The sequence below is a fragment of the Ictidomys tridecemlineatus genome, chromosome 7 (genome assembly GCF_052094955.1).
Source record: "Ictidomys tridecemlineatus isolate mIctTri1 chromosome 7, mIctTri1.hap1, whole genome shotgun sequence".
Taxonomy (NCBI): domain Eukaryota; kingdom Metazoa; phylum Chordata; class Mammalia; order Rodentia; family Sciuridae; genus Ictidomys; species Ictidomys tridecemlineatus.
Window position 1 is genome coordinate 57,192,286 of NC_135483.1, and position 12,257 is coordinate 57,204,542.

At 33.3% G+C, this 12,257-nt stretch overlaps 1 protein-coding gene across 14 annotated transcripts in view; it reads left to right on the plus strand.

The window, feature by feature from the left end:
• Positions 1–12,257, plus strand: part of Stau2 (staufen double-stranded RNA binding protein 2) — a 298,417-nt gene that overhangs the window by 110,219 nt on the left and 175,941 nt on the right. For all 14 annotated transcript variants that reach the window (XR_013423950.1, XM_040293940.2, XM_078017023.1 and 11 more), the window contains 2 exons: positions 314–421; positions 4,192–4,404. Coding sequence is in view for 13 of the 14 variants with exons in the window: in XM_040293940.2 (XP_040149874.1) it covers positions 314–421; positions 4,192–4,404 (321 nt within the window). In the remaining variant the exon portion in view is untranslated. The remainder of the gene's footprint in view (positions 1–313; positions 422–4,191; positions 4,405–12,257) is intronic.

A 12,257-nucleotide genomic window follows, 5' to 3' on the forward strand; every position in this document is an offset into this window, starting at 1 on the left:
ATTTCCAAACTCAGCATTAAATGTTTCTATGTAAAGTTAAAAACAAAACAAACAAAACAAAACAAAAAACCCACACAAAATTCCCTGAAAACCAAGTATATAAAGCCTCACAGCAAAACGTTGACTATTATAGTCAGACAGAAATTCATTTGGATATAGTCCAGAGTTTGTTATTTTTTGTTGTATTTTAGCAAGGCTCTCTTGATTGTGGAACACACACACACACACACACACACACACACACACACACACACACGTATAAAGATTGTTGTAAAATTAATATTCAATGTTATTCTGTTTTTTTGTGATTTAGAATGGTGAATCAGGAAAGGAAATGGATGATGATAAAGATGCAAATAAATCCGAGATCAGCTTAGTATTTGAAATTGCTCTGAAGAGAAATATGCCTGTCAGTTTTGAGGTATGTTCTCATAGAGATCTTTCAATTTTTTTTCCTGTTCTGGTTATTTAAAATAAGCAAACAAATAAAATTAACTGGTGTAGTAGAATCCTGTAAGAGTTAATATGCTTCCTTAAGTTCAAATTCACTAGCTTGAAATAACCTGGGCCCTGGGGAAAATAGAAATTTCGATAATATCATAGATTCCTGCTGATCTTTTTGTTCTTTTATATTAAGGTGTTTGTATACGTGACATTTCAATTGTCATCATCACATCTATATTCTGGATACAAGATAATTTGTAATACCTTTTAGGATTTGGTGTTTTAAATAATAAAAAATAATACTAATTTGATTTTATTTAATTCAAGTTAATAGTCAAGTTAATTTTTAGTGACACATTTATGTTACTATACAGCTTTTTAAAAATTGTGTGGAGGCTAAAATATGTTTGACTTTTGGGTGGGAGGGTTTGCTGGGGATTGAATCCAGGGTCTCAGCATGCTGAGCATGTGCTCTACAACTGAGCTACATCCCCAGCCCCCAAAGTATGTTCAGCCTTAAATTAAGAAATAATCAAGAAATAAGGAAATTGCTTTCTAAAACTGAATGAATACATCATAAATTTTTTTTAATATTTATTTTTTAGGTATAGTTAGACACAATGCATTTATTTATTTATTTATGGTGCTGAGGATTGAACCCAGGGCCCCGCACGTACTAGGTGGGTGCTCTACCGCTGAGCCACAATCCCAGCCCAATCATAAATATTTTTATTAGTGCAAGAATTAAAACCAAGAATTAATAAATGGGATGGAATGAAACTAAAAAGTTTCTTCTCAGCAAAAGAAACAATCTGTGAGGTGAATAGAGAGCCTACATCTTGGGAGCAAATCTTTAAACCTCACACATCAGATAGAGCACTAATCTCTAGGGTATACAAAGAACTCAAAAAGCTAAGCACCAAAAAACAAAACAAAACAAAACAAAACAAAACAAAACAAACAAATAACCCAATCAACAAATGGGCCCCTAAGCAGACATTTCTCAGAAGAAGATATATAATCCATCAATAAATATATGAAAAAATGCTCATCATTTCTAGCAATTAGAGAAATGCAAATCAAAACTATTCTAATATATCTCACTCCAGTCAGAATGGCAGCTATTATGAAGACAACAATAAGTGTTGTCGAGGATGGGGGGGAAAAGGCACACTCATACATTGCTGGTGGGACTGCAAATTGGTGCAGCCAATATGGAAAGCAGTACGGAGATTCCTTGGAAATCTGGGAATGGAACCACCATTTGACCCAGCTATCCCTCTCCTCGGACTATACCCAAAGAACTTAAAAACAGAATTCTACAGGGACACAGTCACATCAATGTTTATGCAGCAGAATTCACAATAGCTAAACTGTGGAGCCAACCTAGATGCCCTTCAGTAGAGGAGTGGATAAAAAAAAAATGTGGCATATATACACAATGGAATATTACTCAGCAATAAAAGAGAATCAAATCATGGCATTTGCAGGTAAATGGATGGCATTGGAAAGATAATGCTAAGTGAAGTTAGCCAATCCCAAAAAAACAAATGGCAAATGTTTTCTCTGATATAAGGAAGCTGACTCATAGTGGGGTAGGGAAGGGGAGCATGGGAGGAATAGATGAATTCTAGGTAGATGAATTCTAGAGGGAAAGGGAGGGGGCAGGGATGGTGGAATGTGATGGAAATCATTATTCAAAGTACATGTATGAAGACACGAATTGGGTGTCAACATACTTTATACACAGAGAAATTAAAAATTGTGGTATTTATGTGTAATAAGAATTGTAATAAAAAAACAAAGTACATGTATAAAGACATGAATTGACGTGCATTTACTTTATATACAAAGATATGAAAAATTGTACTCTATATATGTAATAAGAATCATAATGCCTTCCTCTGTTTTGTATTTTAAAAAATAAAATCAAGGGGGCTGGGGATGTGGCTCAAGCGGTAGCATGCTTGCCTGGCATACACATGGCCCTGGGTTCGATCCTGAGCACCACGTACAAATAAAGATGTTGTGTCCGCCAAAAACCAAAAAATAAATATTAAAAAAATTCTCTCTCTCTCTCTTAAAAAAAAATAAAATCAATAAAAAAAATCAATGGAAGTGTAACTGATGTGATTCTGCAATCTGTATAGGGGTAAAAATGGGAGTTCATAACCCACTTGAATCAAAGTGTGAAATATGATATATCAAGAACTATGTAATGTTTTGAACAACCAACAATAAAAAAAATAAAAAAAATTAAAAAAAGAAACTAAAAAAAGAGGAAACTTAAAAATTATTATTTTAATACCTCATTGTGAAGACATCACTGATTTTACAGTTCATGACTGAAAAGTGGGCAAGAACCATGAAATAAGCTGAAATAGTTGTGGAGAACTTCTCTTAAAATTGTGCAACATCCTTTTACTAGACAGCTTCCATATTGTACTTGTTGGTAGGATCATCTGAACTGGACCAAGAAATAGTAGTGCTTCTTGTACACAGTTCTGACAAGTTGAGTTATCTGATTTCTTAGCCTGAAGCAGAGTAAAAGCAGTAATATGAGGAGGGCAGAGAGAGAGTATACTTGGGGTCTTATTAGTCTCAGCAAGAAATGATAGGGAAAATATAAGATACTTATAAAAAGTAATCAGAATATACAAAAATTATTGGTGTGTAGGATCTTTTAAAAGACTAGTAAATAGGAACATACAGTTTTATAAGTCCTTACAAGTTGTTGAGTATACTATAGTATCGAATATTTGATGTTCGTAATGATGCTCTTATTTGGTTAAATATTCAGTATTTTCTAGTTTATGACTTAGTTAAGTTCGTAAAACATGCTTTTTTAAATTGAGAAGGATGTTCATCAGAGTAAACGGTTGGCATTTAAACTAGTGAACTTAAATTACTTGGACACTATGAATAAATTTCTTATTCCTAATTATGTTGTATTATGGAGATGTTATGTTGTTTTCTTCCCTTCTCCTAATTGGTATCCAATATTAGAAGACAAAATTTCAATGTAATATATATCTTCTATATGTCAGAATTTCAAAGAGACTAAAGTTTTGAATACTCAGGGTTTGGAAGGCCTCTTCCCCCCAAAAAGCTGGTATAGTATAAAAGTAAGAACAGGACTATGTAGGGTTTAGGAACATGTACAGCAGACAGATTCATAATTCATTACTCTAGAAAGCTAGATATTATTGCATATCAGTGTATCTTTTTAAGATCATGTCAGAAAAGTAAATATCCCTTGCTGTAAAACAGCCATTGAGGTCTCTGTCAAGAAGAAGTTAAGGTAAGCTGCTTCACAGGTTATAGATTACAATAAGACATCGTCTTTGTTCTTGAGTAACTTACTCTGACAGAGGAGAAGATTGGTATGTAAACAATTATGTACAAATTGTGTCTAGATGGCTTATCTAATATAGTATCCAATTTATTTGGCATGTTTTATATTCTTAATTTTGTGTTTTGTAAGACATGGGGAAATAGTGATTAAAACAATTTTGTCTATGAATGTATTTTTTTAGATTTCTTTTACTTCAATTCAGGAAGAATCAGCTATGTTATAAATGAGTACTACTGGTATCATATTTCATCATAGCTTTCTTAAATACTATAATTTTATTGTAATTATGAATATCAATTATTATTATGATAAGAATATCAATAAGTATTTGTGCTGAAAGAATATATCTTAAGTGCCTATATATTATTTAATATTTTACTTGTATTCAATAGGTTATTAAAGAAAGTGGACCACCACATATGAAGAGCTTTGTTACTCGGGTATCAGTAGGAGAGTTCTCTGCAGAAGGAGAGGGAAATAGCAAAAAACTCTCTAAGAAGCGTGCTGCAACCACTGTCTTACAGGAGCTTAAAAAACTTCCACCTCTTCCGGTAGTGGAAAAGCCAAAACTATTTTTTAAAAAACGCCCTAAAACAATAGTAAAGGTAAGTATATACTTGTGAACATTAATCAGTTTTACCAAATAAATCGTCACATGCTGCGTGTTATTTAAGTCAGTGTTGGACTGTATGTATGATAGTGGTCCCATAAGATCATAATGGAACAGAATAATTCCTATTGCCTAATGTTTGTATCATACTTTTCTAAGTTTAGATATGTTTAAATATACATACACTTATCACTGTGTTAAAGTGTTTAGTAAGTAAAATGCTGTATTGGTTGTAGGCTGGGAGCAATGGGGTATACCATATAGCCTTAGCGTATAGTAGGCTACACCATCAAAATTTGCATGAGTATATGCTGTGATGTAAGCAATCACCTAATGATGCATTTTTCAGAATGCTTATCACAAGTGATACATTACCATAACACAGTGGCTATAGACAAAAGTTTTTCTAAATGTGGGTCCCTGTACATATAGATTATATATAATCCTGAGATCAGGATAGGACATATAACTATAAATTAATGACAGTTCTTTTTTGCTTTTTAAACACCTGTATATTTGTTCATCAAAATCATGATGATGATGATGATGATGATACCTTAGATATTTTAAGCTTTTTATGGTTTAAAAAGTGCTTTCCAATTATAATTTTCATTATGACCATGTAAAGTAGATGATGATATCCCTCATTTTACAAAAAGGTTTACAAAACATGTTCAAAGAATTTGCTCATTTTTATTCAGCTATCATGTGGAACAGCCTGAACTGTTCTGTCTAATCCAATGTTATTTACGCCACAACACCACCATATAGTAATGTGTTAGAATGTCATGAAATAGGAACAGTATACAAGGTAACAGCCATATGAATAAAACCAACAAGAATGACAGCAGCAGCAAGTAGAAGTTATAAAGCACTTTATGTACCAGACTTTGTCCCAGAGCTTTGTGTGCTTATCACATTTAATCCTCACAGCAGCCCTGTGAAGTTGATGTTATTGTTTTGTTTCCATTCATTTAGGTATATATACTTGCCAAAGAAGAATACAGAACATATCCCTTTTTAAGACATTGAGACTTATTACTTTTATTGCATCCTACATTATTTACATTAAAAAGGAAAAAAGGCAAAGTTTAAAGGAATCAGCACTGAGTGCAGAACAGTGCCCCTGAATGCTCAATGTGTGTGACATGAATGGAGCTAGAGTTCTGTGTTTCTAGAGAAAGTCTTTAGTTGTCCGCATTTCAATTGCCATTTTAGCCTCACTTGTTTAGCAGATTTCTGATTAGACTCTACAAATTAAGGATTGCAGATAAGAGATATAGTTAATCTTTGTTGAATTTCCTTTGTTTAAATTGTACAGAGGCATAACTTAGATATTTTTATGGGTTTAATACTGTAGTTAATTGCTGTATTTAAAAATACATATCTATATATGCATAAATAACTACATATACTTATTTTTTATTAAATTTTAATTTGTTTTAATTATACATGACAGTAGAACACATTTATGCACTTTGATATACATAAATGGTATATAATTTCTCATTTTTCTGAGTGTACATGTTGCAGAATCATATTGGTCATGTAGTCACATATATACATAAAGTAATAATGTCTGTTTCATTTTACTATTTTTTCTAACCCCTCTTCCCCCCACCTTCATTTCCATCTACCTAATCTAACACTATTCTTCTCTAGTGCCCCCCACCTTATTGTGAATTAGCATCTACACATTAGAGAAAAATACATATTTTTAATGAATACTGGCTTATTTGACTTAGAAGTTGTAGGTTATGCATTCACTGAAATAGTATTCTACATTAGAGCTGAGGTAGACAAAAAATAAAGGAGTCATATTGGTTCTGAAGAATACTGGCATTCACTCATATGCTGTAAGGGAGGAGGGTATAGCTAGTAAGAGCATGACCTTTGGAGTCAATTTTGATTATGATTCCCTGTGACCTGAATAAGTCACTTCACTTTTCTAATGGTATATTTCTTCCTGATAAATTGGCAATAGTAATTATTCTTGCTTGTCAAATTGTTGTCTCAAAGCAATGCACAAAATGCAGTAAGTATATATTAAGTATATATTGCTAATAATAATAATGCAAGAAATAATTATGCGTGGGCTCTCTCTTCCCATCGAGGAGATCCATGGAATAGGGTAGAGGAGAGTGTGGCTGAGGAGTCACTATTCAAGATCTCCAGAGACCAAGCAGGAAGCAGGTCTGATTTTATTGCACAGTTACCATGTATATATACTCAGGCAGTAGCTAAGCAGATTACAGGTAGCCACCAATGCAATTCTTCTAACTGTCCTTGCAGCAACCTATTGAGGAGTGGGCAGTGGAGCAAGCATAGAGACTGCAACACAAGGCCTCATGCCCAGGGTTGTGCCTGCTGGGTAAGCTGCCTGCCGCTCACACCTAGCACAAGGGGAGTGGCCTGTCACTCAGACATCCTTAAATTATGCCATGTATGCAATACTGCATACGCTTGTCCCTACATAATTACTCAATAAACATCAACCATTAGCATTTTGTATCTAATAACTGTTCACATTTTATATGTATGTGAATTTATCCATGATATATATTTGTAAAGCCTTCAGTATAAAAAAGGTGTAGCTTTTCTATAATGGAAAGATAGTGTTTTACATTAACATGAAGTACAAAACTTGTTACAATGATTTCCACTTATTCTATTAAACTAAATCTAATCTTAATATATTAAGAATTTGAAGCTATTGGGCTATAAAAAAATCTATATATTTCTAAAGTGTATGTGTAAATCTAATTCTTGTTCCAAGTTTAGCTGTTAAAAACAAGATTATTGTTAAAATTTAATCTCCCAGAGGCAAAGGATGGGAGAATCATTTTAAATTCTTAAAATTATTTGCTACTGCTTCTATAAACACATTATTCTGAAACTTCCTCCTATCTATCATTCATATTTCTGCTTAAACTTGACTTCTTCAGGGAACCCTTCTCTGATCCTCCTCCACTCCTAGACTTCGTTACCCCCTTGCATTTTTCCTTATATACATCACACTTGAAATTACTTGTGCTGTGTCTGTCTTATGTAAAATAAATCCTTTAGCTAGCCTCTGAAATGTAATTTTTATTTTATTTTATTTTTTTGAGAAAACAACATGCATATAATGATTTGGACTCTGTAGAATTTTAAGTATAATTGCCGATAAATGGGTCAGTTTGGAACAGAAACTCAACTTTTAGCATTTTTCTCACTTCTTTTTATGTCTTATATATCATACAGTTCCTTATGTTCAATAGAAGTAGAGAAAATATCTGAGGTGATTTGTTTTGATTTTATTTAAAATAATAAAACTATCACACTGTCTCATCATCTTCTTGATCATTCTGTGGTGTAGCTGTTATACCCATCTTAGAAATGAGGCCATTTGTGTTACTCCAAATCCTGTAGCAGAGTCAGATTTCAGATCCTGTTGTGTCTGACTTTAGTGTGTATTTGAAACTGGTTAATTGTGATTTCCTTTTGGATTTTAAATTTACTCTATGGAGTTATGCTGTTAACATGTACAGCTTCTCTGATGGTGTCTTTGGGTTTTATCCTTTCTTCAATACAGTTCTTTTCCACAACATGAAACTTTAAAGAAGGCTTTCCAATGCTGGACATAAAATTTTCTGGATATATCAGACTGTTCTTTCTGGTTTGTAGAATCTAAGACTTGTTATTTCAGGAATAACTTAATTGTCAAATGTACTGTTAATTAATTTCAAAGAAAGAAAGAAATCAATCCTTTCTTAGTATTCTCAGGATTCCTTCTTTACCCCAATTGGATTTATGCATATGGTCTTTGTCATTGGAATCCATATCTACAACAATTTGATACTTTAAGACATTCTTATAAGAGTCAAAAAGAAAAATATAACATTACCATTGGGAATGCATGTTTGTTTATTTGACTATCTTCATGTGCTAGGCATACTTCTAGTGCCAGACTCAAAGCTTTTCTTTACCTTTTTTCTGGGATTGCAATCTTATACTTTCCAATTATTGTTTGCATTTGTCTTTTCCCATCATCCCTCCTTCACCCCTTTTATAATTTGTTCAAATTTTATTTAGAATGTGAGTTTAAGTAGAAAAGTACTTTATCAAAAGCTGAAAGTCTCTTTTGTTCTCTTGTCTCCCTCTCCACCTAATCTTTGTGATGGTAGTTTTTGCTCTTTTTCCTCTTCTTCTTTCCCTAGACTGCTCTTTTACTTCTAGGGGTTCAAGTCAGTCTTCAGGTAGATGATTTACAAGCACTCTTCTGCACTCTACACTGTGTATTAGGCACCATTGCTTAATATTTCACAGGCATCTCAGACTCTGTGTCCCAAACTCTTCTTGTTTCCTTCTAACGTCTTTCTCTACTAGCATTCCTTATCTTAGTGACTGCCACCACCATCCAAATCTGCTGAAACTGAAAGCTAGAAGTCACTTTAACTTTTTTATTACCCTTTATATCCAATAAATCATCAAGTCCTATTGATTCTATCATCTAAATATGTCTTTAGGTTCTTTCTGTCTATCCCTTCTGGTCAATTTCACGATGATCTCTTGCCTGAACTACTATAGTCAGTTTTATTTTATTTTGTTTGGTACTGGGGATTAAACCCAGGATTTCTTTCCCACTGAGTTACATCACCAGCCTTTTAAATATTTTATTTAGAGACAGAGTCTTGCTTAGTTACTTCAGGGCCTTGCTAAGTTGCTGAGGCTGGCTTTGAACTTACTTCACAGTCCTCCTGCCTCAGGCTTCTGAGTCCCTGGGATTATAGGCGTGGCTACTGCACCTGGCTGCAGTCAGGTTTTAACTGCTTTCTTACAAGTACTCTGGATACAAAATGATCTTTTAAAAAGTGTGATCTTTTAGAAACACCTATCTAATCATATGCCTCTGCTATTAGAGTTTTTCATTTCTCTTTGGATAAATTCCAGAATACTAAACATAGTTTAAAAGAGGCTGAAGGAACTGACCTGCAGGCTGTACCTGAAGCACCATGTGGACATTACCAAGATCCTGAGTGTCAGTATTTTATCAGAAAGAGCTAAGACTACACAGTGTCTCTTATGTAAGATTACTGTAACATGTAATCTGTAATATAGTGATTGTCTTTGTCTCTACTACTTGTTTAAGAACAAATTTTCACTGGTGGAAGTAAAGCTTCAGCCATATGATATATGCAGACCTTCATTTTTAGAAAAACGTAAAGAAACTTCATATGGTAAAAGAATATTTGCTTTATAAAGAATTTTTGTTTTTAAATCATAATACATGCAAAAATCTATTTATAATCTTGTATATAAGTTGAAAAGCATGCTAATTAAATATGAGTAAGACCTACTGTCCCCTTTGAGTATAGAGCATAGAACTTAAATATAGCATATAGAAAGAACTTCAATAGGTTTAGACTCTCTGTATCTTTTTTTCTATCACATGCTCAATGCCACCTCCCTCAGACAACCATTATTAGTTTGTATGTATTTTTTTTACAGTTTTGAAATGTTTCTTTTTCTAATATATATGCATATTTATATTTATGCATAGTGTAATGTACATGTTTAAAGTGTACTTTTTTCGATATGTTTTGATACATGTACACACTTGTAAAGCCTTGACCACAATCAAGACACTAAATTGAGATTGGATACACTGGTTGAGATAGGAGGGTTGTGAAATCAAAGCCAGCCTTAGCAAAAGCGAGGTGCTAAGCAACTCAGACCCTGTCTTTAAATAAAATACAAAATAGGGCTGCAGATGTGGCTTAATGTTTGAGTGCCCCTGAGTTCAATCCTTGGTACCTCCCCTCTCCAGAAATAGATACATAAATTGTTCCTAAAAGTTTCCTCAGGCTTCTTGGTAATCCTTCACTCTCAGTTCCCAAGAAACCATTCCTTTTTTATGCCTTCTTTTACCAAGCATGATTATTTTGAGATTCATCCAGGTTGTTTCATATATCAATCATTGGTTCTATTTTATGGCTCAGTAGTACAGTATTTCATGGTATGGATACATGACCATTTGTTTATCCTTTTACTTGTTGGATATTTGAGATGTTTCTAGTTTTTGGTTATTGTACATAAAGCCAGTATGAACATTTGTATAGAAATCATCTATGATCATATGCTTTCATTTCTCTTGGTTAAATACTTCTAAGTGGAATGGCTTAGTCATTTTGTAAGTGTGTATCCAACTTTTTAAGAAACTGCCAGTTATTTGTCAAAGTACTATGATTCTACTGTCTCATTTTGTCATCAGTCTTGTCTGAGAATTCCAGTTGCTCTACATCTTTGCTAAAACTTAATAAAACAAGCCTTTAAAATTTCAGGTGTTCAAATACCTGTGTTATTGGTATCTCACTATAGTTTTAATTTATATTTCCCCAGTGATTCATGATAGTGAGAATCTTTTTATGTGCTTAAGGCATACGAGGCTTGATAAAGTATTCAGATCTTTTGTCTACTTAAAAAAATTTCTTGCTCACTTAAAAGAATAATTGTATATGAGAGGCCTTTCTTTCTTTTTTTTTTCGTACTGGAGATTGAACTCATGGGTACTGGACACGTGAGTCACATCCCCAGCCCTATTTTGTATTTTACTTAGAGACAGGGTCTCACTGAGTTGCTTAATGCCTCACTATTGCTTAGGCTAGCTTTGAACTCCTTATCCTCCTGTCTCAGCTTCCTGAGCTGCTGGAATTATAGGCGTGTGCCACCAGGCCTGGCAGAAATTGTTAATTTTGAAGATGTCTGATTTATTATTATTTACAAATGTGATTTTGGCATTGTAACTAAGAAATTGTCACCTACCCAGACCACAAAATTTTTGCTTGAATTCTGGAAATTTTGGAGTTTTAAAAATTATACTAATGTTATGCGTAACATTTGAGTTAATCATTTTTATAAATGGCATGAGATATGTATTGAAGTTCCTTGCTTTTTGCCTGTAAATTGTCCTAGCACCACTGGTTGACAAGACCAACTTATTTTCTGAAAAAAATAAGTTGACTCTGTGTGTGTGTGTGTGTGTGTGTGTGTGTGTGTATGTGTGTGTATTTCCAGATGCTAATTCTGTTCATTGATTTCTTTATATATTTTTATGCCAATACTACACATACTGTGTTGAATACTATAGTTTTATAATCTTGAAATCAGGTACTCTGAATCTTAGATTGTTTTGGTTATTTGTCCTTTGTAGTTTCACACAAATTTTAGTATTGGCTTATGAATTTTAAATTTTTTAAAAAGTCTACTGGGTAACATGATGAGACCCCATCATAAAAAAAAAGTTTATATTACTTTCCATTCTCACCAGTTGGTGCTGTTAGACTTTAATTTTTGATAAACTGGGTGGGTAGAGGGGTGAACTAGTATCTCACTGTAGTTTTTTTTTTTAATATTCGTTTATTTTTTAGTTGTTGTTGGACACAATATCTTTACTTATTTGTTTGTATGTGGTGCTGAGGATCGAACCCAGGGCCTCACTTGTGCTAGGCAAACACTCTACCGCTGAGCCACAACTCCAGTCCTCACTGTAGTTTTAATATGCATTTTTCAAGTTCTAATGAAGTTATCTTTTCATATGTGTATTTTTTTTGTGTGAAATATCTGTCATATTTTTGCCCATTTCCCTTTTATATTGTCTTTTTTTTTAATACCACTTAGGAGTTTTTAAAAACACAATTTGAATACTGGAGATTTCTTGTTAAATTATATGTGTGTTGCAAACATCTCTTCCCAGTCCATGGCTTATGCTCTCACATTCTTTTTGGTGAATACGAAGTTGTGAAGCAACTATACCATACTGAAGAATTGAATCAATTTTTTAAGACATGGTTGAGCCAATTTATTTAT